The sequence below is a fragment of the Peromyscus californicus genome, unplaced genomic scaffold, assembly GCF_007827085.1.
Source record: "Peromyscus californicus insignis strain IS unplaced genomic scaffold, ASM782708v3 Scaffold_5__1_contigs__length_169319896, whole genome shotgun sequence".
NCBI lineage: Eukaryota > Metazoa > Chordata > Mammalia > Rodentia > Cricetidae > Peromyscus > Peromyscus californicus.
The window spans coordinates 20,362,930-20,388,602 of record NW_026294573.1 but is presented as its reverse complement, the minus strand read 5'-3'; the positions used below and the strand labels follow the sequence as shown (position 1 = coordinate 20,388,602).

The following is a 25,673-nucleotide window of genomic DNA, read 5'->3' as shown; positions in this document are numbered from 1 at the left end:
GGGACCTAGGACACCATAACCAGACAGACTGCACCAGTGGAATGGGCATTTAATTGTCTCTAGGATGCTCCCAGGAGAGGGACTTGCGGGGCCTTTGGCAGAGCTCTGGCTGATGGAACTAACAGAAATACCCATCAGGCAGTGCCAGGCAGGGAGGTAGCCCCATGGCCTGGCTAGGGGCAGCCAGCATTGGGGGCATTGCTTAAGACAATCTCTTGAGACCGATTGGTGAGTAAGGAATGTTGCCTCGGAAGGAAGGAAGGAAGGAGGGGGATACAGAAAGGGCTTGGATTTGCAGGGAGGGACTCCAAGGTTGGTCACAAGGTCCTTCAAGGCCTGGTGAGGAGTTGGGTAGGGATGGATGGTGGCCATCCCTACTCAGGCCAGCTTCAGGAACTCTTGCAGTGTGTTCTGTTCCACGGCCTCCACGAAGAGTTCATAGTCCTGAGGGAGAGGTAGTCACCTGAGTGCAGCAGGGGACCCTACTGCTTTGCCCAGGTCTGACCCTGGCTGCAGTCTTCCAACACCTCCCAGACCCCAAACCCCATACCCCGCAGTACTGGTCCCCGTTGACAATCTGGGGTGGGGTGGCCTTGGGGTTGCCTGCCAAGGCTCGCATCTCATCTCGAAGGGCGTTGTCCTGGGAGATGTCCACTAGCTGGTATTGGATTCGCTTCCCATCTAGGATGCGGGTCACCTCACTCTGCTGGGACTTGATCTAGGGGCAGAGGATTGACAGGGTTGGCAGGCAGGCAGGCAGGCTGGAGGATTTATGGAAGGAACTCTGGTCCGGTGTTAGCAGGAGCTTTTGTCCTGCCCACCCTACGGGGAGATTCTGACCACTAAGGGATGGGAAGGGTCCAAGGATGAGAGGGATCACCTACAGGAGTCTCAGAAAGAGAAGACGGTCAAGTTCTGGGTAAGTCAGGGAAGCTGGACTCGATCAGGATGAGGCCCTACATGAAAAACACCCTCCTCCACAGCCTCACGGTGGAGAGGGAGCGGGGATTAAGGAGGTGTGTATGGGGGGTGTGCAAGAGAATGGGTGGCCCCACAGTGGGGGATGGGTGTGGGCAGCTCATGCTGGGGATGCCGAGGGATCCCCGGTGGAGGGGCTCAGGCTGGGCCGCGTCCCCCGGACTAGACCTGGGAGGCCATACCCCGCACCTCACTGCCTCCATCGTGGGGGCGGCTCCCGGGCGCGGGTCGGAGCACAGGGAGACGGCCCGCCTTGCCCGGGCGCCGGCCCAGGCACACACTTACTTCACGAGAGCCGGTGACCGACGTGCTGTAGACGCGCAGACCACTCATGCTGCAGGAAAGGGACACGCAAAGCAAGCGAGGGCTGGTGGGAGCGGCAGCTGCACGGCTAGAAACGACGCTGCCGCCGCGCTTGGGAGCGGTTTCCTTCCTGCTCCGCCCGCGAGTCAGTGCGTTCGGGGCCAATGAGCTGCGCAGGCGGGCGAGGCGGGGCCTGCACGACACCGCCCTGCGCTGGAGGCTCCCTCCCTGCCCTGCTGTGGCCTGGAGCCCGGAGGACCCCAGTCCTCAGCGGCTGTTCCTGTTCGGCTACACTCAGCCGTCTGGCTTGGGGCTCATGTGTGGCTGGGAGGGGACCAGAGGGGGAAAAAAAAACCACAAATAAGAAGAAAAGCCGGGAAGGTAGGCCGAACGGTTCAGCTGAAAGCTTTTCCCAGTTCACCCAGGTTTTGTACATCCAGTGCCCAGCGCAGTCACCACCCTGGTCACCAGGTCCCTTAATAGCACAACTCAGCATGGAACTTTCGAAGGCGGGGAAAGGGGTTGTGGTGGCGCTGGGGAGGGGCGGTGCAGCCAGGACACTTACTTCCCCTAAAGCACCTCTCCACTCAAACAGGCTCTGACAAGAAAGGGTGGTGGCTGCAAACTGGGGCCACACCCTTCTGAAGCCAGATGGAGAAGGAGGTAAGCTGCAGGACAGCTCACTAGTGTGTAAGGCAAAAGCTGGTGTCACCACATGAAAGCCTGGCTCAAACTGGCCTTGGTAAATATCCATAGCTGGTTTCGGGGCGGTCCCAGCTCAACTCTACCTTCATGGTGCAAATGACATCCCATAGCTTTGATTATTAGGAATTCAGCTGATGAGGTGGGAAAGTCCAGACCCACCCCAATTTTGGAGCACTATCCCGCCCCCCACACCCAGGGCTACACAGCTGGCGGCCCAGGAAGCCAACCAATCCTGCCCTCTGAGGCATACTGCCTATCTGGTTATGGGGAAGTCACTTCCTCAGAGGCCACAGAAACCCAGAAGCTGCCTGCCGACATCTCTGAGGTCTGCTGCAACTTTGTAGTGATGACTGGCTGGTGGTGGGGGAGCTCTCTGCAACAGAGTGTGGGCAGAGACCTCATCTGTCCCCACGCAGACAGAGCAGAAGTGGGAAGAGATTCAGCTACCAAGCTGGATCTGCCTAAGTCGTTCTGAGCTAGTCTTTGGCTCCACAAGCCAAAGTGGGGACTGGGCAAAGGATGCTGGGAGACAACAGAAAACTGAAGCATCTGTTAAAATGTTTTATTCTGTAATCAAAATAGGCAATACAAACCAGTCGACATAACAAAGATTCATATAAATAATTTTATAAACTTTACGAAGAAAAAATACCCGTGAGCATGGAGGCTGGGCTCCCATTGACATAGGGTGGACACCAACCAGGCAGCTCTGGTTTTAGGAGGCAGGAGCCCAGAGGCTGAGGAGATAGCCAGCTGGGTGTGGCTACTCTGAAAAGGTAAGCCATCCATAAATAAAACACAAACTTATGAGAACACTTGAAAATAAGGCCACTCGGGCCTGCCCTGGAGGTCCAGGATGCTTTTAACAGCCCAGAGACTTAGCAAAAGTCCCATCATGGCTGCCTCTGCATCCCCCAAACTACTCTGCTCCTCATACACATAGGGCCCCCAGCTCCAAACTAGAGGAAGTTGAAGGGCTAGCCCAACAACCAGATAAAACTGAGACCATCCCTAAATCAGGAGGCAAGAAAAACCAAAAAGCTGAGGGTCCAAAGGCCCCAGAAAAACAAAACACTAGGAAACATTGAACACTCTTAGAGCTGACCCACACTAGGTGCTCTAACTCTCAAGGAGGTCACAGAGGGGAAAAGGAATTTCCCCCAACCTCAAACAAAGAGGCACAAATCAGAGGGCTAGCTACAGCCCCAGCCGTGGGAAGGGGTGAGTAGCTTGTGCAACCTGCAAACCACAGGGCCATCACAACAGAGGGGTCTGCACTTAGGCACCCCAGACGGGGCTACCTAGAAGGCCCGAGCAAAGGAGAAAGGCTATGCTGACCACATGCCAGGGCACCAGGGACACAGGGTAGCCAGAGTTTCCTGTAAAAGATAGCACAGCAGGCAGGATGAGGAGCCCTGCTGTAGTCCCCAAGCCAGCAATCCTAGTGGGGGACTTTACTAAGGGGTAGATAACCCTGAGGCCTGTGTGGGGAACAACAGCCCTGAGGAAGCAGGTACCTGAGAAAACCCAGAAAGCCAGCTGGGTTCCCAGGAAGGCTGAAACACGGGGCCTGAGAATTCTTCAAAGGTTGCTACTCCTACTTAACCTTTCAGGCCTCTCTTAACAGAGCATCAGCAGGACCAAGGTATGGAGTAGGAATGAACACGGGTCATCCTGGAGGATGGAGAGGGGAGGTGAGCAGCCTGTTTGCTTCTGATGTCAGGTTAGGGCTGGGAACAGTTTGTGAGGACCGTTTATCAGTTGAATCTACAAAAAGGTTAATTAGTAACTCAGCCTTTCAGAGTAAGATAACAGGTAAAACATAACCCAGTAAGGCAAAGTCAGTATACAGCAAACAGGCAGGCTTCTCATCACCCCTGGCCCCAGACACAGGCTCCCCCCGGGTGCAGCAGCAGAAGGCAGGATTGTCAGGGCAGGAACCTTCTGGCGAGGCTACTATCAGCCAGGTCCTCCCTCGCTCCTCACTGTGTGGCACAGTTTTCTCCCATGTCCTGGGCATATCTGTCTGACAGGCTGGTCCTTAAGTCCTCAATGTCACGATGCAGCTGTTGAACCTCTTCTAGTTTTCTCCTGATCACATCTGGCTTCTGCAAATCCAGCTGAGTCCCTGGGAGCTGGGTGGCTGATGAGAAGAGAATTTTAAGAGTGTTAGCAAATGAGCTGACTGAAACTTCATGAGGACAAATACGCACTTCTTAAAGCACCAGGATCTTAGGACACAGCTTTCCCCTCCAGTACTGAGGACTGAGCCAGGGTTTTGCTTATACTAAGGACTCAACTACAAGCTACAGCTCCAAACTTAGGACACACTGGTTTCAATCTTGCCCTGCCACCCTGACATAAGTGGCCACTGGTCAGCCTGATAACAAGCTGTGAGAGGAACAGAGGGCCAAGGGAGACAGTAAGACTTAGTGGTCACTGAGTGTGGGGCTGGGAAAGGTAAGAGACTTGAAGATCCAGAGCTGAAAGGCATCTTTTGCCTGTCCCCCACCCCCCTTTTTCAGATATGATTTTTTTTTTTTTTTGGTTTTTCGAGACAGGGTTTCTCTGTGTAGCTTTGCGCCTTTACCTGGGACTCACTTGGTAGCCCAGGCTGGCCTCGAACTCACAGAGATCCGCCTGCCTCTGCCTCCCGAGTGCTGGGATTAAAGGCGTGCGCCACCACCGCCCGGCTCAGATATGATGTTTTTAAAGAACAAGCTGGTGGCCAGTTGTGGTGGCGGTGGTGGCGCACGCCTTTAATCCTAGCACTTGGGAGGCAGAGCCAGGTGGATCTCTGTGAGTTTGAGGCCAGCCTGGCCTACTGAGTGAGATCCAGAACAGCCAGGGCTACACAAAGAAACTGTCTCAAAGAACCAAAAAGAACAAGCTGGGAATAGTGAGCTGATAATTTGTTGCCTAAGGCCCACTTTCTGTTTGTCCCCTATGCAGGCTCCTCTAAGGAGGCCTGTTTATGAGACACTTAATAACACTTTGACAACTCCCACATGGCAATGGCCAGGCCTATGCACCTGGTTCACAATTACCGTAAGGACAGCAAAGTTGGATGGGTGAGAGAATGAGAGCCCTTTCGATGACTCACAGTGAATGCCTAAGAGCAGAGAGAGGTTAGGGTTGTGGCCCTGGGCCCTCTGGGTCACAATGCTGCAGACAGCTTGCAGATCTTGAAGGCAAATGGCCAGTTCCTGGTGCAGCTCATCTGCCAGCTGGGCCGTGTCTGGGGAAGATGCGGATCCCGGCTGGGCCTGGCGCAAGTGCTCTTGCAGCGTCAGATTCTTCTCAATCAGGTCCTGGTTTTGCACTGAGAGCTAAGCAAACAGATGGGTAAACTGATGAAGACCCAAAGGGGGGCAAAGATCTGTGTATCTGAATGGGCATGGGTGTGAAGGGGAAATTTAGTCACACTGTCCCTCCCCACGTTACCCACACAGGCTTGGTGCCACCTTCCCCTCCCCCGACCCCTTTCCCTCTACAGATAGTAGCTCCTCCCGTGTGTAGGCTGAGCCCAGGCCCTTAGGGACCCAGCACTGGAAAGAAAACTATTCCTCAGCAGGATCTGAGTCACCAGCCTCCAGGTTTCGGTCCAGGAACAGAGAACTCTATCTGAAGCCAGTCCTTCAGCCAACTCCGTTAGCCAGGCTATTAGAGATGGCTTAACGTGAACAGTGAAATCTGAGGAGACACTGGTTTCAATCTGGCCCTGCCACCCTGACCAAAGTGGCTCCCAGCCAGCCTGATAACAGGCTGTGAGAGGAACAGGGGCAAGGGAGACAGGAAGACTGGGAAAGGTAAGAGACATCTTGTCTGTCCCCTCTCCCTGCCCCTTTTATTTTTGAGACAGGGTATCACATAGCCACGTCTGGCCTCCAACTTCCTTCATAGCTGAGGACGACCTTGACCTTCTGATCCTCCTGTCGCTACCTTCCAAGTGCAGGAGTTAAATGTACCACTACCCCTACTTTATAGCTCAGGCCTTCACGCATGCTGCAAGGCAAGTACCCTACCAATTGAGCTACGTTCCCTAACCACACTTTGCTTGTTTGCTTGATACAGGGCAGCCCTGGCTGACCTGGAACTTTTTGTGTAAACCCTTGGCTGCCCTGGCTTTGAACTTGTAGTCAGTCATCCTCTTGCCCTGCTCCAGGGAGGTAAGCATTCTACATTTCAAGCTCTCACTGTAGTACAGTTAGGCTTCCTGATACAGAGCAGCTATTGATGTAAGGCGTCTTTGCCTTCTCTCTTACAGAGAGCCCCCTCCCCATCCCCTACCTCTGGTCTCTGCCACACTGGGCCACATAACAATCGTAGTTCTGAGAGACGTCTTCCTAGGCACCTGGCCAGTGAACTCAGTGGGCCCTACTAACAACTCTATTCACTACATGAGTACCACCAAATCTTCATTCATTTTGGGGCTATTTGTGTGTGAGACAAGCTTGCCTTGAACTCGGCCTCAACTTCCCAAGTACTGGGATTACACATCCGTAAAGCCGCACCCTGCTCCCTCAGTCTTCTCGATTTCCCCCGCCTCCAATCCCACAAACCCTTGGCTGCAGGAAGACTGAGTGGGGAGGGAGAAAAGGAGGAGACCCCACATCTAAAAAGCATTCCTGGGTGACTAAGGCCACTCTAAAACAGGCTAATGCAATAGTACTACTCATTCCTTTGCTAAAAAACTCCACAGTCTCTTCCACATTTGTGTAGGGGAAGGAAAGGGGTGGGAAATGGAGAGATGAGATTTGTGGAGGCTCTTTGGACCTAGCCGATGCTTACCTCCTTCACGGCTGTACGAATCTGCTGCAGGGCTATCTCCCTCCGCTGTGCCTCCTCTCTCAAGGCCTGGCTTATTCCTTCTTCTTGAGCCAGTTCTTGCTTTAGGCTCTAGAGACCACACAGTGAGATGTTGTGCAGAACATACCCAGGGTAACAAGTCTGACGTGGATGGCATCACCTCTCCCCTGTGCTACACACTGAGTGCCACCCTGCTACACAGCTGCTTTAAGGGTTATATGAGAAGAGCTCAGGTCTGTTACTTTCCATGTAAACCAGGGGTTCTCAACCTTCCCAATGCTGTGACCCTTGAATACAGGTCCCCATGTTGTGGTGACCCCAACCATAAATTTATTTTTGTTGCTACTTCATAACTGTAATCTTGCTACTGTTATAAATCATAATGTAAATATCTTGTTTTCAGATAGTCTTAGGTGACCCCTGTTCAAGGGTCATTTGATCCCAAAGGGGCTGTGACCCACGGGTTGAGAAGCACTGATTTAAACCCTTTCATTTAATGAGCCATTAACAACTAAAACCAGGGCGGTTACACGCTCACCAAGTGCGAGAGCTTCTCAACAACAAGACCAGAAGAGGCAACTACACAGAGTGAGCTGGAAAGGCAGGTGGGCACCTTCAGCTTTTCCTCGGCGCATGGCAAGTTTGGTGTGAAAACTCTTTTATTTTTTGCATATGTCATGTGTGTGCCACATGTGTGTGTTTGTACATGTGTGAGTACACACGCGCATGTGCACTCTGTGTAGAGGTCAGAGGTTCCCGTGTCTTTTCTTGACTCCTCTCTACCTTATCCTGCATGTGACTTCTGACACGTAGCACCTACATGGGTGCTGGGGTCTGAACTCCGCTTTTCCTACTAATCCATATCCCCAGCCACCAGTGTAAAGCCTTTCAGAGTTCAAAAAACTTGAGTCAATCTATTTCACTCAAGATTTCTCGGAGAATGCAATTAATGAACACTCCTACTCTGGCCCAAAATAGGAACCAGGAGTCATGGTTGGTTCTTTCCTATTCCTCAAACCCCTGCTTCTGTCAGTCGCTGACTCCTTCTAAATGGTCTTCCATCTGTCTCCTTACATCTCTTCTGTTACCATGGGTTATGCCTCAGTCCCCATCACCTCAATACATTTTCTGCAACAGTCCCCAGCTGCCTCTTTCTAGGATGTCAGTCTTTCAGGTGAGCCTGAACTGCAAACTTCACCATACCACACCATAACTAAATGTTCTAATGAGATTCCCCCGCTAGTGGTGGCACACACCTTTAATCCCAGCACTCGGGAGGCAGAGCCAGGCGGATCTCTGTGAGTTCGAGGCCAGCCTGGTCTACAGAGCGAGATCCAGGACAGGCACCAAAACTACACAGAGAAACCCTGTCTCGAAAAAAAAAAAACAAAAAAAAAAACCAAACCCCACAAAAAACCCAAAAACAAACAAACAAACAAACAAAAATTCCCATCACCCACTAAAGATTAAAGTTAACACACCAAGGAGTTGGAGAGATGGCTCAGCAGTTAAAAACATTTGCTGTTCTTACAGAGGGGCTAGGTTTGATGCCCAGCGCACACAAAGTGGTTCACAACCATCCTAACTACAGTTTCAGGGGATCTGACACCTCTTCTGACCTCTGTGGGCACCAGGCACATACACGGTGCACAGACATACACGTAGGAAAAATAAAAGCTAACACCATAGGACAGACAAGACCTTCCTATAACCTCTTCTGCTCACTTCTCCACTCACTACCTAAATTCAAGATAGTCATGCACTGCCTAAGATGTTTTGACCAATGATGGACTGCATATAGGACAGTGAGGTCCTGTAAGACACAGTCTAGTGATGAAGTGTCTTAATAGTATACTCTAATGCTCACAAAGATGAAATCATCTAAGTGCACGTTTCTCAAAATGTAGCCCCACGGGTAAGCAGTACATGGCTGCACTTCAATAGTATCAAACTGCTTTACAGGTTCATGTTTAAACCATGCTGTTCCACATTTAAACCTTGATGTTCCTCCTACAGGATTTCCAGTTCCATCCTACTCAGGTGCTCTTTACCTGGCTAATGTCTCATCATTCATGCTCAGGATCTCCAGAAACTTGTCCTTGACCTCCCCTGCTCACACAGACTCTCCTGAGTTCACCCGCTAAGGTGGTATGAACCTGGCTCTCAGAGAACTGTGCTGAAATGTCTATCATCTGTCTTCTAAACAAGACAGGAGGTCCAAAAGCACTGTTTCGTTCTTCTTGTATACCAAACAACAAGCATACCACATGGCAGAGAAGGCAATGAAATGTTAAGCTGAATCCCAAGCTTCCATCAGTTAAGTTCTATATATCCCCCCCCCCCCCCCCCCCCCCCCCCCCCCGCACAAAGCCTCCTGCTCACCTGGACTTGAGAGTGCAGCTGCTCTATCTTCAGCTGTTGCCTCTCCACCATCTGAAAGGCAAAGTTATCAAGAAAGGCTACAAAAGCACAAAGCTGATGTGTATGAGGATCTTTGATCCAATGCCAGCATTGTAAGACCAGGGTGAGGATCGGTTAGCACGACCTACAGAAATCTAACTGGGACTCCTGATCTTCGTTGTCTACTTTCACAGCCCTGGGACTCGGTGCTCTCGTCATAACAAGTCTTACAGAGGAACTTGACAGTCCCCATGAGCACTTCTGGGGTGGGGGACCCTCACCTAATGACTGCAGGTCAGTGGAATTAACTTTATACACACCCAGTACACATGGTGGTTCTTCAGGAAAAAGGACAAATTCAGCTTTCTGAGTCTCCCTATCCAGGGCTACCATGGGTATGGGTTTAGAGATTTGGTCAGTGATCTACTAAAGGAGAGAACCTAAACTGTCTCAGCTTTCTGTGCCTCAATAGCTCACATAATCCCTGAACCATTTCTGCTGACCTGTAACCTGTTTCACCAGCAGGTTACCGGATCTCTATTATTTGCTGAGTTGAGAAACTGTCCACCTCACCGGTTACAATGTTTTGATGAACATTGTCTCTCCAGGCCCTGAACCAGAGCTGCAGTGTACCTGGGCTTCAGTACATCATTTTGGTTCATCTGATGGCATGTTGCTCCTAACTTCTGCATGTATTCCTGATAAGCAACTTGCTTGTCATAAGACTGAATAACTAAAATGCAAACTTACTATACAGGGCTGACTTCTCAGAAGAGAGAAAAGCTTTTGGGAACAGATCCTAGATGGCTTAAGACAGAATTCCTGATTCCTTCCCAGTACACAATCTCTTCTCTCCTCCCAGCCTATCCAAGCCAGAGCCCAGATACCCTTAATCACCTTTCGGAGGGAATCACATTCCTTCTGCTGGGATTCCATTTCCACTGTGAAACCTTCTCCACTGGCACCCTCCACAGACTGTTTATCTTGCAAGCTGAAAGACAATGTCTTCTTCTAGAACTATGAAATCAGAACCATTATGGCTTTAATTCTTGGTTCTGTTATTTACTATGTCTTTGGAGCAAAACAGTTCCACCTTCCTACCCACAGCTGAGGATGATGTGATACAGGGCGTCCCTGACAGACGATACTCAGTGTATTTGGTTTCCTCTGCTAGGGGCCAGAATCTATACAATATACCATCAATTCTTTTTTTTTTTTCCATTCATTTTACACACCAATCAAAGATCCCTTTCTTCCCTTCTCCTGCTCCCCCCCCACCTCCCCCTCTCAATCTTTATTTGCCAAAGACTCTTGTATTCTGTTTTGATATTAAAAAATAAAATTTGAGCTGGGCAGTGGTGGTGCACACCTTTAATCCCAGCACTTGGGAGGCAGAGGCAGGGGGATCTCTGTGAGTTTGAGGCTAGCCTGGTTTACAGAGTGAGTTCCAGAACAGCTAGGACTGTTTTTTACAGAGAAACCCTGTCTCAAAAAAACCAAATAAATAAATAAAATTTGAAGAATATACAAGAACTCTTTTAGCTGAGCATGGTGGTATATGCCTGAAATTCCAGTATGTTCTGGAAAAGAGACAGGGGGATTTGCTGGATTTCACAACAGCATTCAGTCAAGGTGGGATACAGAGCAAGACACAAAACAAAACTCATCTTTCTTTTCTTGGTACATGGTGTTTACAGCAGAGCCAGCTTCGTCCCTGTCCTAAGTTATCTTTACTTGTCACCTTGGTACAAGTCATCTTGATGTACGACATCTTAGGGGAATTCATTTAAGGAACCCTCAAAGCCTTGACTCTTCAGTTTTCTAGAGGAGATTGACTGCAGACAGTACCATCCCTAGTCAGGATGTCTTGGGCTGCATAAGAAATCAAACTTGGCTTGGAGACATGCTTCAGCCATTATGAAAGCATACTCTCCCTGCAGAGGACTTCCTGTTGCCTGCAAGATAGAGGACTCTCAGCTCTAGCACCATCTCTACCTGCACGCTGCCATACTCCCCATCATGAAGATAATAGACTGAACCTCCAAAAGAGCATACCACTCTAATTAAATGTTTTCCTTTATAAGAGCTGCCATGGTCGTGGTGTCTCTTCACAGAATAAAAACCCAGAAGTGTTTTCCCAATCACACTATGATAAACCCCACTACACCACAAAGACAAGATTTCTGCCCATAAGCAACTTTCCTATTAGTCACAATCCAAAGAAAACAAAGCTCTAAGAGAGGGGGGTTTGCACATTCACTTAAAATAAGTAAGCAAGCAGGGTAGTTAACACTGCACCAGAAGAAAACCCTCTCCTTCCCTCAAGTCTAAAGGGCATTACCTATGTCTAGCAGAGGAGAATTCTGCTTCTCTCTGTCTCAGGCTTTCCAGCTGAACCTCCTTCTCTCTGCAGGTTGCCCGGGTATCCTCCAGCAAAGTCTCCAGCTCAGCCACTCTCTCTTGCAGTTCTGTGTTCTTCAACTCTGCATCCTTAAGCTAAGAGACAGGACCCCATGCTTAGCTAAGGAAGACTGAGTGGCGATCTCAAACAGCAGTCCTTAAGCTGGGTATGGTAGGTAGCACATGCCTTTAGTCCCTGCAAGAGGCAGGCAGACCTCTGTGAGTTCAGCCAGTCTGCTCTACATAGTGAGTTCTAGACCAGCCAGGGATTTACAATGAGACCTTGTCTCCAAGAAACAAAACAAGGCTGGTGTGGTGACACACACCTTTAATCCCAGCACTTAGTAAGCAGAGGTAGGCGATCTCTGTGAGTTCGAGGCCAGCCTGGTCTACATAGTAAGTTCCAGGACAGTAAGGACTACACCAAGAGACTGTATCTAAAAGAAAAAAAAAAAAAAAATCATCCAGTTGTGAATCTAGCTGGACATGACTCCTTTGAGATAGTCCTTTCAATAAGTCAGATAATGAGAATGGCCCCCTCCCTGGCCACTCCCTGCTTGCTCCCGGTACAGCTAGAGATTGCTGCTACCTGCTCGGTCTGCTTCTGATGATCTTCAAGGGTGGGTAGGTCAGCCAGATAGCGTTCCAACGTCTCAATACGCTGCTGCTTCTCCCGGTTCTGCTCTGATTCCTTCTGACATTTCTTTTTCAAATTATTGATATGTTTATCACGGCCTTTGACCTAGTGAAAGAAATGTCAAAAATCTGTTTCTATTTATTCCTCTAAGGCTATGAACATTTTTCAGTGACTGCCCTTAGAGGTACATGTGTTCTTTCCTGAAGACAGGAAGCTAAGTAACCTTAGCCATTTGGACTGGAACATAAACTACAGAGGTAACATTCCTGAACTTTCCAGTCAAGGGTAGGGATAAAGAGCACCTAAGAGCCTGGCAGTGGTAGCGCATGCCTTTAATCAAACACTCGGGAGGCAGAGCCAGGTGGATCTCTATGAGTTCAAGGCCAGCCTGGTCTACAGAGTGAGATTCAGGACAGGCACCAAAACCAAAACTAGACAGAGAAACCCTGTCTCGAAAAACCAAAACAAAACCAAACCAAACCAAAACAAAACCAATTTAGTCGGGCGGTGGTGGCACACTGTTTTAATCCCAGCACTCGGGAGGCAGAGGCAGGAGGATCTCTGTGAGTCCGAGGCCAGCCTGGGCTACAGAGTGAGTTCCAGGACAGGCACCAAAGCTACACAGAGAAACCCTGTCTTGAAAAACCAAAAAGAATAAAGGGCTGATAGCACAAGTAGACTGAGCATCTTTCTTTGAGAAAGGGCTATTTATAGAAATCTTGACCCCAAGTGACCTGGACAGACAGCAGAAGAATTAAAATCCCTTAAATAAAAATTTATTTATGCTAGGCGGTAGTGGTACAGACCTTTAATCTCAGCACTCAGGAGGCAGATGCAGGTGGATCTCTGTGAGTTCGAGGCTAGCCTGGTCTGCAAAGTGATTATCAGGACAGCCAGGGCTGTTACATAGAGAAATCTTGCCTCAAACAAACAAACAAAAAATGCCCCCCAAAAGAAAATTTTATTTACTTTGCAATAATTGAAAAACAAAACAACAAAAGTGAAACTGGTTTCTGGACTGGAGGGAGGACTCAGCAGTCAGAGCACTGGCTGCTCTTTAGAGGACCCAGGTTCTGTTCCCAGTACTCACACAGTGGCTCACAACCATCTGTCCCTCCAGTTCCAGGGGATTTGACACCTTCCTCTGACCCCCAAGGGCACTACATGAATGTGGTGCACCAGCATACATTAAAACCAAACCAAACCAAACCAAACTGTAGCACTGCTGTAACATAATCATTTGTTTGATAAGGTAAATCTTTGAAAGGAATGGCTATTTCTATGGATTATATCCATTCTGCTACATTATCGTATTCCTAAAGCATAGCATAATGCTTGTCCCAGAAGGAACTCACTGAAGTGTTGCTGGAAGGAGATGTTTTCTTTGGCTTACAAATAAGGGAGTGAGGGGGAACAAAAGAAGAGGAAAAGTGAGGCAGAGAATTATGTGAGAGCAGAGACACCCTATTCTTCCATCCAAAGACATGACAATATCAAGTACAATCTTTGAAAATAAAAGCATGGGGCTGGAGAGATGGCTCAATGGTTAAGAGCACTGCCTGGTCTTCCAGAGGTCCTGAGTTCAACTCCCAGCAACCACATGGTGGCTCACAACCATCTCTAGTGGGATCTGATGTCCTCTTCTGGCAAAAAGTTGTACATGCAGATAAAGCACTCATATATATAAATAATAAAATCTTAAAAAAATAATAAAATAAAAGCTTTATCCCAGGTATAAGCTGTAACCATCCAGCTCTAAACCTGTAGTTCTCAGTTTAGTTTGTACCAAAATCACCTGGGATGTTCACTGAAAAATGATGATAAACCAGTTCTAGAGTAAAAGCCAAAAAGGTAAAGTGATCCACATGTAAACATAAAGTAGGCTGGGCGTTGGTGGCGCACACCTTTTATCCCAGCACTCGGGAGGCAGAGGCAGGTGGATCTCTGTGAGTTCGAGGCCAGCCTGGTCTACAGAGCGAGTTCCAGGAAAGGCGCAAAACTACACAGAGAAACCCTGTCTTGAAAAAAACAAAAAACAAAAAACCATAGAGTATTAACGTTTAAAAAAAAAGGCAGATAAGCTGGGTGTGGTGGCACATTCTTCTAACTCTACCACTCAGGAGTAGGAGACTAGTGGACCTTCTTGAGCTGAGACCAGCCAGGGCTCCACAGGAAGATAGCAAGAAAGGAGACAAAAGTATGTGTGTGGGTGTGGGAATCTACATATACTCCTAGTCTGTGTAGTTCTCAAGTGGAAGGACTGCCTCAAGTCTGAGGCCAGCCTGAACTACATGGTGAAGGCTAGATTACTCTAAGTCTTGACTATCTCAAAAAAAAAAAAGAGGGGATACCACATGGAGGCTGGGAAGTCAGCTCAATGGGTGAGAGGACTGCTCCTGCTCTTCTAGAGGACCTGAGTTTGGTTCCCAGCACCCACATCAGGCAGCTCACAACCACCTCTAACTCTAGCTCCAGGGTTACCCAGCACCCTCTACACACACACACACACACACACACACACACACACACACACACACACACACCACACACAAAATAAAACAAAAAACAAAGAAAAAAAAAACCCTCCAAAAAACAACCCCCCCCCCCCCCACACACACACACAAACCCAAGAAACCAGGGGCTGCTGAAATGGCTGGGCAGTTAAGAGCACCCATGTCAGGCAGCTCATAACCTCCTGTAACTCCAGTTCCAGAAGAGCCAAGGCTTTCTTAGGGCATCTGCAGGAACCTGCACGTATGTGGCATATATTCACACACATAAATGTAATCTTTAAAATAAAATGTATATGATATTTTAACATGTTTTCAAAGTATGCAGAGAGAGATAAACCACTCATGGCAGAGGATTTAACCTTCATGGGAGTTACAGACCACTCCCATGAGCTTCTGTTCTTAAAGCACCAGGCACCTCTGAAGGCAGGTCTTCTCAGTTACAGACCTGAAAATTCAGGGAATTCATTGTTAATTTCAATGCAAGTTAACCATCCCCATGGAGGCTTTCCCAACAAGAAACTTGAACTATATACACCTGAGAGATCAAATGAGAGGCTTGAAGACCCACAAACATTAATCCTTGGCAAGAGACAGGGTGCAGTATAGGGCTGAGAACAAGTCTAAGTAAAAATCTACGTACAACGTCAAGACTCTAGATCCTGTTGGCTGTCAGCACTGAGAATTCAAAGGCCAAGCCTGTCTCATTTTTTGGTGACAGGGTCTCACTATGTAGCCTTAGTTAGCCTAGAACTTGCTGTAGAGACCAGGCTGGTCACAAACTCACAGAAATATGTCTGCCTCTGCCTCCTGAGTGTTGGGATTAAAGTCATGCATCATCATGCCTAACATTCCTTCCCTTTAACCTTATTTTATTAATTATTGTGTATGTGTATGCTATGTATATGTGGGCACACATAGAGAATAACTCTCAGGAGTTGGTTCTCTCCCTCCCTTGTGGGAACTAGGGACTGAACTCAGGTCATCAGGCCTTTCACCCACTGAGCTAGCTCACTGCCCACCACAATTTAACAACCATGTGGTTAGTGCTGTCCACTTGACAGGATACAGAACCACTGAGGAGAGGAGCCTTTGCCATCTGTGAGGGATTTAACTAGATTAGGTTACCTGAGCTGGAAAGACAAAACCTATGTGGTTGGTGTCACACATGGGCTGGGGTCTTGGACTGAATGCAAAGGCAGAAGAAAGCCTAGTGTGGCAGAAGCAGGTGATTTTCTATGAAAACAAGGCCAGTCTGGACAACACAGTGAGATTTCCATTCCCAAAAAAAGCTGGTGAAATATCTCAGTGGGTAAAGGCACTTGCCACCAAGTCTGAAGACCTGAGTTCAATTCCCAGGACCCACAGAATGGAAGAAGAGAACCAATTCCCATAGGTTGTCCTCTGTGTACTTGCCCCATAATAAACAAATGAGACTTTAAAAATGCACTGTTGTAACTTGTTTTGATACAAGTAGCCTAGAGCTAAATTAGTCCCCCAAGAACATTTTAGAGAAAGCTGTGAATTGGAGTACCAACAGAACCCCAACATTTTAAAAGATCTTCCCCAATGGTGAGCAATTTTCTACTAAGGAATTCTAAGAACACCAACCAACTCACAATCTAGCTGCAATCATGACATCTTTCTCTTCTTTCCATGAGGATGAAGAGAAAGCAGACTGAATGGAGTTAAGGTTACCACAGGCACTTAAACCTCTTGCAATGTGCAATCTGACACAACTGCCCTGGCTGGTTTCCCTCCAAAAGACCTTGGGCTAGCGAGGGACTGTTCACCTCTCCCTGACTTGAGTAATCTTGGAGAAATGAGGCAGGAAAGTAGAGTTCCATCTCCAGACTGGTGCTGGGTGAGAAGCCAATGGGGAGTCCCACCTAACTGGCTTCTCTGATTCGGGGAACAGACTAGAGACTATTTGGCAAAGAAGACCGACTACCAAACTCTCTCGTGGGTTAGAGCCATCAGCTTCTCAGCTCACCCTTTCTTCCTGTTTCTTCCCCTCCTCCGAATGCTTCTGTAGTGTCACTTTGAGAGATTCCCTGATGAGCTGAATTTCAACTTCTGAAGCAGAGAGTTTCTTTTCAAGCTCCATCTTTTCTTTGCTCAAGGCTTCTGTCTTCTGTGCAAACTGTGCCCGTAAGAAAGTGTTCTCTCGCTGCAACTCCTGCCAAAAACATTCTTAAGATGTAACTGGTTCCTTGTAATTACACATTTCCCATCATGCTCTAGGTCAAGTATCATCCTCCAGTGTTTCTTCAGGCATGCTTCTCCAGGACCAAGAGTCAGTATCACATGTTACTGGAATCTGTTAAGTTTTGGAATCTTACTCATTGGTCCACTGAATCAGAAATACTAGGGACAGATTCTAGTAATCTGTGCTGTCAGCCCTCCAAGTGACTCTGATGTGCGATCAAGTTTCAGAACCACTGTTTTAACATCAATACCTGGGGGTAGAGATTTGGCTCAATGAGTAAGAGCACTGGCTGCTCTTGCAGAGGACCCGGGTTCAGTTCCCAGCACCCAAACAGCAGCTAACATCCATCCACCTGTAATTCTGGTTCCAGGAGATCTGAAGCCCCCTTCTGACCTCCATGGGCACCAGGCACACACATGGTACACAGACATACAGATAGACAAAATACTCAAAAGACATAAAATAGAAATAAAATTAAATCAAAACAAAAAACTACAGTAATATCCAAGGATGTATGCCACAGAGGAAGGACCACAAACAAACCACAAGACTGGTTTAAGGCCTAGCTCTCTCTACTCACACCTGTTTTCATCAGTAAATCAGAGAATATTCTAATGCTGTTAGATCAAACAGGCCTTCATACTATAATCTAATATTCATCACTCAAAAGCACAAACTGCATAAATTTAGTTGACAAAGCAGATTCTTTCTCAACCCTACTGGACACTGACCTTAGTGAGAATATGGTTTTTCTCAGTGAGAATATGGTTCTCTTTAAACTGTTCCTAGATATGAAAGAATAAAAATAAGAACAGCTCTAAATCTCCCATGGCCTCTGCCGCTCTTTATTTGGCCAGGGCTGGCAGACTGAGACTTCTAAGAATGTCTAGTAGTAGCTGTGCAGTTTGAGGCCAGCCTGGTCTACAGAGAGGAGTTCCAGGACAGCCAGGGCTACAACAGAGAACCCCTGTCCTGAAAAAACAACAAATAAACTGGTGATATTGTGTTCCCCAAAATATTATGCACCCTAATAAACTTATCTGGGGTCAGAGAACAGAACAGCCACTAGATATAGAGGCCAGAAAATAGTGGCACACACACCTTTAATCCTAGCATTCCAGAGGTAGAGCTCCGTCTGGATCTCTGTGAGTTCAAGGCCACACTGGAAACAGCCAGGCATGGTGACACACGCCTTTAATCCCAGGAAGTGATGGCAGAAAGCAGAAAGGTATATAAGGCGTGAAAACCAGGAACTAGAGCCTGGTTAAGTTTTTAGGCTTTTGAGCAGCAGTTCAGCTGAGACCCATTTTGGATGAGGACACAGAAGCTTCCAGTCTGAGGAAACAGGATCAGCTGAGGAATTGGCGAGGTGAGGAAGCTGTGGCTTGTTCTGTCTCTCTGATCTCCCAGCGTTCGCCCCAATACCTGGCTCCGGGTTTGTTTTTATTAATAAGAACTTTTAAGATTCGTGCTACAATAAACAAACCAACTAAATAAAAAGACTTCTGAAAATAAGGCTGTAGAGATGGCTCAGCACTGGATGCTCTTCCAAAGGACCTAGCTTTGATTCTAGAACCCACATAACAGCTTACAACCATTTGTTAACTCTAAATTCAGGGAGTTTATATGCCCTCTTCTGGCCTCCACAGACACTAGGCATGCAAGCGGTACATAGACATACATGTAGTCACAACAGTCATCTACAAGAGCTGGAGAAATGGCACATCATTTTAGATTACTTGTTGCTTTTGCACACCCTCTTCTGACTTCCTCGGGCATCATGCATGAATGCTGTCATAATACATGCAGGCAACACATTCATACCCATAAATAAATCTTTTTTTTTAAAAATCTTTTATACAAACAAAGATAATAAAACACAAAGACTTCTAAGAATATTATGCAATGCTAGGACCTTACTAAAGCGCTTTGCCTTCCTTTCCTCCCCAAGTATCTTCGATACCAAGACATCTGGTCTCTCACCTGGTGTTCCCCTGAAGCCTTTTCTAACCTCACCAGAGTCCAGGAAAATTTAAGATGTTTACTCTTTAAGAGCAGGGCACCTTTGTTATCTTGATTCCTTCTCTATTTCCTGGATATCTAAGCACAGGGAAAATACTAAATTATAGTAAGAAGAGTGCTACCCTGGGAGCTATATTTACCTGGAGCCTCAATAAGCAGACATCTCCAAAAGGGGCAGGACGACCCAAAAGGGCACTGTGGACTTGTAGTTCACTCTCTCGTACTTTCTGCTCCAACTGAGAGATATGTTTCCTCTGCCTGCAAAAGCCAACAGTCAGATCTGAGATCCCGACATTAAACTACTTTACAGAATAAGCCCCTTTCCTTAGATAGAAGGGTAACAATCCTAGACCTTGATTCTAGATATCCCATTTTGGAAGGCAGCTATGTGTGCTACACCACAATACCACAAATGTATGATGGACATTATATTTTGCTGAAAAGGTAGGATCAAATGAGAAAAAAATTAAGGGGAAAAATGAACAAAGATTTGCAGTAAACCAGTCATCCCCTGTAAGTCCTCCACAGAGGCCCTACAGAGAGACTGGCCTACCACATTAATAACAGGCAAGACTAAACTGCCCTTCAGCCAGGCTCTACCTTGAGGCAAAGCATGGGTCTAAACAAGGGTTAAGTAAAGGGGGGGGGGGGAGAGAGGCATAACCTGCCCTTGGAAGACCTCATTAGGCACCTCCCTGGGAGACCCAAGAGCAAAGCCTGGTCTTGCAGCAGCACCCCACCATCTTACTTGTCAATGAGGAGCTCCTTTTCTTTCAGAAGATGTTCATTACTGTTCAAGATGCTAATCCACTGTGCTGGCTCTAAGGTGGGCAGTAAAGGAGCAAAAGCAGCAGGATGGTGACAGACGGCTCCATTCTGAAGCTGGAAGACAAACAGGCCAGCCGGGCTTGAGCCTGACCACAGGTACCTGGGAACACCTCAGCAGTACCCAGTTAGAATTGGAAGTCAAGGTCTAGTCTGGCTCTGCCTGATAAAGTCAATGTTTTTAAAATAATTTTAGCTCTGATGCATGACTGGGAAGAACTTGCCACGGGGGATGTCTGCCAACTAAACACTCTGCTCAGGAAGTCTCTAGTTTCTAAGGTCAGTTATTAAATCAGGAGCTCACAGACCAGAGAAGGAGAATATACCATTTCCTTCCTTCTCACTCTTTAGCAGCACAAAGTGGGGTTGGGGTGTGGTAGGGCTTAACAAAACAAAAACAAACAAACAAACAAACAAACAAACCCAAAACAAAACACCAACCAAGAATTCAAAGACATTCTCTATTCTGACACTGCTGGGTTGTTTTTTTTTTTTTTTTTTTTTTTTTTTTTTTGAGGCAGGGTCTAGCTAGACACACAGTCCTAGTTAGTCTGGAACTCACTATGTGGATCAAACTGGTTCCAATTCCTGCCTCTGCCTCCTGAAACAGGCATTCGACACCACACCCACTTCAAATGTTGATTGTGAGTGAGCGAGTGTGTGTGCGTGTGCGAGAGAGAGAGAGAGAGAGAGAGAGAGAGAGAGAGAGAGAGAGAGAGAGAGAGAGAGAGAGAGAGAACAAGCAAGAACATGTGTGGATGTCCTGGAGTCTGGGGATGGAATTCATGTTCCAGGCTTGTACAGCAGTGCCTTCACCCGCTGACCAATCTCACTGGCCCCTCAAAAATGATCTTTAGGGCTGGGCATGGTGGCCTTTAATCCCAGCACTGAGGAGGCAGGGGCAGGTGGATCTTTGTGAGTTCAAGACCAGCCTGGTCTACATAGCAAGCTCCAGGACAACTAAGACTACATAGAGAAACCCTGTCTCAAAAACCAAAACCATGATCTTCAAAGCTTAGTTCTGTCACTTACCTTTGTTGTGACCCTGAGCAGATTCAGTCTACAAGCCTGTTAAATTTCTACCATTAGCTGATCAGGTACTATAGAATTAAGTACAGCCGGGCGGTGGTGGCACACGCCTTTAATCCCAGCACTCGGGAGGCAGAGGCAGGCAGATCTTTGTGAGTTCGAGGCCAGCCTGGTCTACAGAGCCAGATCCAGGAACGGCGCAAAGCTACACAGAGAAACCCTGTCTCGAAAAACAAAAAAGAATTAAGTACAAATCTGTACGTGAAAGGAACCAGCATATGAGTATGTGATTGGTGTTAGTGTTCTAACTTTTAAAGCTTTCCCTCATAATTCTCTACTTTGGAGAACATATCTGGTCTTTTATCAGACTACCAACAGATTTAAAGGCCACGAACTCACATTTTCATTTCCTGTCTACAAACATCATCTGTTCTCACAAATGTTTTCTATAGAGTTAAAACTTGTTAAGGACAAAGCAGGCTGGAGAGATGGCTTGGCAGTTAAGAACATATACTGCTCTTCCAGAGGACCTGAGTTTAGTTCCTAGCACCCATGTCAGGTGGCTCCCAAACTGCCTTAACTCCAGCTCCAGGGGATCCACGCCCTCTTCTGGTCTTCTTGGTCACTTCACTCACACGCACAAACCCACACTCAAATATTCACATATAAATGTAGTAATACAGCCAGGGTTACACAGAGAAACCCTGTCTCAAAAAAACCAAAACAAACAAAACCTAAAACTTATTAAGACAAAGGTTATGAGGAGGAACACAAGATGAAAAATTCAAGAAATGGTTCTCTACCTGCATTTGTTCCATCTGTAAACGAATCAATTCCAACTGCTGTCGACAAGTACTGAGCTCACAAGACTGTTCTCCAGGATGCCAAGGGTCAGGACTTGGTTGCCACACCTGAGAGGACAGTGACTTGGAAAGCCCAGGAGCAGGCTGGAGTCCCAAAGGGAGCACTCCACTGTTGCTGGCATGTGGTCCATTCCGTTCAAACACTGCACCACTGCCTGGTGCCTTCTTGGATTCTGGCAATACTTTGTATACATCCTTATTTGCATCAGATCTTGGGTTAGGGAAGTGGACTCGGTAATGTGGATCTGAATATAACGTCTCTACGATGGCAGGCTGGTTAAGGGTAGACTCCATGTTAGGAATATCAAACTTCCTCATCTCTCCCTCTCTTTCATGGCCGACTGCTGGAAACCAGGACTGCTGAATCCCATTCTCTCCAGCAGCACTAGGGAGATACATGAAATCTCTTGACAGGCCTGGAGAACGCTTCACTGCACCAAAGTCTCCATTTCTTGTCATCCCCACACCTTCAGCCAAACCCGACAAGGGGAGTTTAGAGGAAGAAGGCCCAGAAGGTGTAGAATTTGGTTTGGCAGGAGAGGCCCCCAAAGTAGAAGGCATTACATGGGCTGTTGGAATGGTTATGTGGCTTTTGATTGGCTGGAAAGAAGAGCTGCCACTTGAGCTGCAAAAATCTGTGAAGAGAAGAGTGTTCCATGAGTCAAAATTAAAGCACCAAGTTTTCTTGTTTGGCTGCTAGGCCAGATGCTGTATCAGAAGAAGCAGGCAGGAGTTGGAAGTGGTGGCTCACCCCGGTAATCCGCTAGGGAGTCAACTTGGGAGGTTGAATCACAAGGACTAGTATGGGCTACCCTAACAGTTCTGGGCCAGCCATGGCTAGAGTACCACCCTTGCTCCCTAGAAAAGGAAGAAAGAAAATCAAGCAAGAAGACACAATAACTTGAGAAATGTGTTCCAGTATCTCAAATGCTATGATTTTGAAGATACGCCAACAACAAAAGACAAGGATGGCTTCATTTTTAACTTGTATTATGTCCATTGTATCTCAATAAACTCTTGGTGGTCATTAAGCAAAGCTGAAAACAACATTTAAAACAATCCCTTACTTTAAGGGAAATGGACTAGGCCCACTCTTCTGGAAGCTGGACAAATCTAAATTACAATCTAATCTAATAAAAATAAAATTCCTTCCAGGGAGTGCTGAAGCCCTCTGACCTCCAAAAGCTCCTCAGTGAAAGTGAGCAACGAGTCCAAACTACCTGAAGACAGGAGAGAGACGTGCTGCTGGGGATCCAGGGCAGGAGCACAGCATCTGAGTCAGGACTGCTCTCTCCCACACCCCAGAGCCGACTGCCTGGACATTCGAGGTTATTCTTAGTAACTCTCAGGTTTCATCCTTGCACACTGAGCACGCTCAAGTGGGTAAATACAGAAATCTTCTATTTTGTATTTTGTTTTCCACTTACCCACTTGTCTGTACTAGAATGTGATTTTAAACTTTTTTAAAACTTTTCTTCAGACTAGATTTATATTTATTTGAAGCCTACCCAGGCTACATAGCTAGCTGAAAGCCAACTTGAGGGTTTTTTCTTTCTTTCTTTTTGGTTTTGTTTTTTGAAACAGGGTTTCTCTGTCTAACAGTCCTGGCTGTTCTGGAACTCTCTGTAGCCCAGGCTGGCCTCAAACTCACGGAGATCCACCTACCTGCCTCTGCCTCCCAAGTGCTGGGATTAAAGGTGTGCACCACCACCACCCGGCCAGGCTTAGTTTATAATAAGACCCTGTCTCAAAATAAAATGTCTCCAAAATCAAACAAGTAACAAAAACCAAACACATCTAATCCAAGTTATCCCTTGTAATTTATGTGAAGTATCCAACTTCCTATATTCAGGTTATCCTGGCAGCATATAAAAGACTATACTAAAAACAAAACAAAACCCCCAAAAACTAAGCCTAGAATGGGTGTACACCCCTATAATCTCAGCACACCTAGGAGGCTGAGGAAGGAGGACTACAAACTCAAGGCCAGCTTGAGCTACATATAAAGCTCTAGGCAGGCTAGGCTATGGAGTCAAACCGTGTCCAAACCAAACAAGCACACAGAATTCCTCCGAAAACCTGAAGAAGCTCTGGTAACATGCTGTAAGTCTAAGACCACTAGGCAATCGGTCTGACAACCTTGGTATCAGGCTGGATGATGAGAGCACCATCCTACAGCTCTCCTAAGGGCCGGCCACCCCCACCCCCACCCACCCCCCGTCCTGTTCCAACAGCAATGGTACTGGAGGAGGACAGAGACTGGAAGGGCTGCTAATACAACCAACTCAGACCCACGCTTTCAAATACTAAGTCCACCTCAAGTCTGATTGCCTTTTAGGACATTTTGAAAGAGAACAGCAATACTTATTTTCAAATGTGCCCTATATTCTATGATTTTCAAAGGTATTCCAGATTTTGTTTATATATAGACAGCCATGGTTCCCCAAATCATGAAGCCTTTGATAGTTCAAAGGTATAATTCTAAATCTCTTAAGTCACATCCTGTCCCCTCAAAAAGCAGTCTATTCTTCCCAGCAACCCTCCTTTCATGGAATGGAGTCAGCTATTGCTAAAATCAATCAGTTCTGACCACATTCCACACTGGTTATCAAGGATGCTAGTTTGAATCAGCCCAGCAACTACAGGTTGAATAATTCTGTTCTAAAGCAACCGAGACCAAAAATGGTGTAAATGTTGGAATGGAACAAGGATAAAAATGTGACTTTGGGATATTTGCACAGATTTGACTGATTGGGCATCCATAACCCAAACTCTGAAATCTAAAAAGCCTAACTAAAAAATCGAGGACTGGATATAGTAAGGAGTGCCTGTAATTCCATCAGTTGTCTTACTATCTTTGGCTACACTGTGACTTCAAGGTCAGCCTGGGCTATTACATGAGACACTGCCTCAAAAATCTAAAAAAATTAAAACCTCATGGCATAGGACTGGGGATATAGTCCAGTGATAGAACATTTGCCTAACATGTATGCAAGTCCTCAGTCTGATTTCTAGCAACACATACAGTAACAGTATATAAACAAAAATGGCAGAAAAGTAGGCTGGGAGAGATTGTTCAGTTGGTAAAGTACTTGCTGTGGAGAATATGGAATCCTGAGTTCAATTACCAGTACCCATGTTAAAAAAAAAAAAAGGCTGAGCAAGATAACAAAAGCCTTTCATCCTGGTGCCAGGGAGACAAGAGATAGGAGGATTCTTGAGTCTCGTTGGCCAACCAGTCTGAGTCAGTGAGCTCTAGGTTCAGTTGGTGGACTGCGTGTGCTTGTCTAGCATGCAGAGTCCTGGCTGGGTTTGATCTCTGACACTGCTTAAACTAGTATATGCCAATTTTCAGAAAGTGGAGGTAATCTCAGCACTTAGGAGGTGGAGGCAGAAGTTCAACGTCATTCTCAGCTACATAGCAAGGTGGAGGCTAGCCTGAAATACATGAGACTGTCTCAACAAACAAACTGATCAACCAGAGCCAGTGAGATGGCTCAGTAGTTAAAGGCACTTACCCCCAAGCCCTTACTGCCAAGTCTAACAATTTAAGTTCCCTGGGACTCATATGGTAGAGAGAACTGACTGTCACAAGCAGGCCTTTGACTGCCACACTGTACCATGGCATGTGATCACAGGTATAATACACACACACAAAAAAAGAAGAAATGTTAAATACCATATGTATTATGAAGCTTTTCTGTTTTGCTGTTTTTTATTATTAACTTTGCTTAATATTTTGAAGGTTCATCTAATACTTCATTTGTTTTATTCTTTTTTTTTTTTTTGGTTTTTTGAGACAGGGTTTCTCTGTGTAGCTTTGCGCCTTTCCTGGATCTTGCTCTGTAGACCAGGCTGGCCTTGGCCTCGAACTCACAGAGATCTGCCTGGCTCTGCCACTGCCCGGCCATTTGTTTTATTCTAAAATTTTTATATGGACATACAACATTTTTTTAGTTATCCATTCATCAGCTGTGAATGTG

At 46.8% G+C, this 25,673-nt stretch overlaps 2 protein-coding genes across 4 annotated transcripts in view; both read right to left on the bottom strand.

Annotated features, from left to right (window-relative positions):
• Positions 1 to 32: 32 nt before the first annotated feature.
• On the bottom strand, positions 33 to 1,425 carry Sh3bgrl3 (SH3 domain binding glutamate rich protein like 3). Its single transcript, XM_052715146.1, has 3 exons — positions 1,264 to 1,425; positions 551 to 718; positions 33 to 444 (listed from the first exon to the last, which is right to left on the bottom strand). Exons 1-3 carry the CDS (start codon positions 1,309 to 1,311, stop codon positions 379 to 381), a joined length of 282 nt encoding a protein of 93 aa, XP_052571106.1. The 5' UTR covers positions 1,312 to 1,425; the 3' UTR covers positions 33 to 378.
• The window catches only part of Cep85 (centrosomal protein 85), a 43,327-nt gene continuing 17,686 nt past the window's right edge, over positions 33 to 25,673 (bottom strand). For 2 of the 3 annotated variants that reach the window (XM_052715136.1, XM_052715135.1), the window contains exons 4-15: positions 21,631 to 22,325; positions 19,722 to 19,855; positions 19,114 to 19,231; positions 16,736 to 16,921; positions 12,185 to 12,337; positions 11,537 to 11,691; positions 10,093 to 10,186; positions 9,178 to 9,228; positions 6,778 to 6,885; positions 5,090 to 5,315; positions 1,264 to 4,129; positions 33 to 444 (exon numbers count right to left, since the gene is read on the bottom strand). In XM_052715136.1, the coding sequence (XP_052571096.1) occupies positions 3,969 to 4,129; positions 5,090 to 5,315; positions 6,778 to 6,885; positions 9,178 to 9,228; positions 10,093 to 10,186; positions 11,537 to 11,691; positions 12,185 to 12,337; positions 16,736 to 16,921; positions 19,114 to 19,231; positions 19,722 to 19,855; positions 21,631 to 22,325 (2,081 nt within the window). In that variant the 3' untranslated portion in view covers positions 33 to 444; positions 1,264 to 3,968. Of the gene's footprint in view, positions 445 to 1,263; positions 4,130 to 5,089; positions 5,316 to 6,777; positions 6,886 to 9,177; positions 9,229 to 9,802; positions 10,187 to 11,536; positions 11,692 to 12,184; positions 12,338 to 16,735; positions 16,922 to 19,113; positions 19,232 to 19,721; positions 19,856 to 21,630; positions 22,326 to 25,673 lie in introns of those variants that run through there. The other variant, XM_052715137.1, reaches the window with a different exon arrangement.

Bases quoted from the DNA above. Each gene is read 5' to 3' on its own strand.
- Sh3bgrl3 (XM_052715146.1), bottom strand. From the start codon at position 1,311: ATGAGTGGTCTGCGCGTCTACAGCACGTCGGTCACCGGCTCTCGTGAA. The intron at 719-1,263 runs GTAAGTGTGTGC...CTCTGCCCCTAG, and splicing joins CGGTCACCGGCTCTCGTGAA to ATCAAGTCCCAGCAGAGTGA. The intron at 445-550 runs GTATGGGGTTTG...CCTCTCCCTCAG, and splicing joins ACGGGGACCAGTACTGCGGG to GACTATGAACTCTTCGTGGA.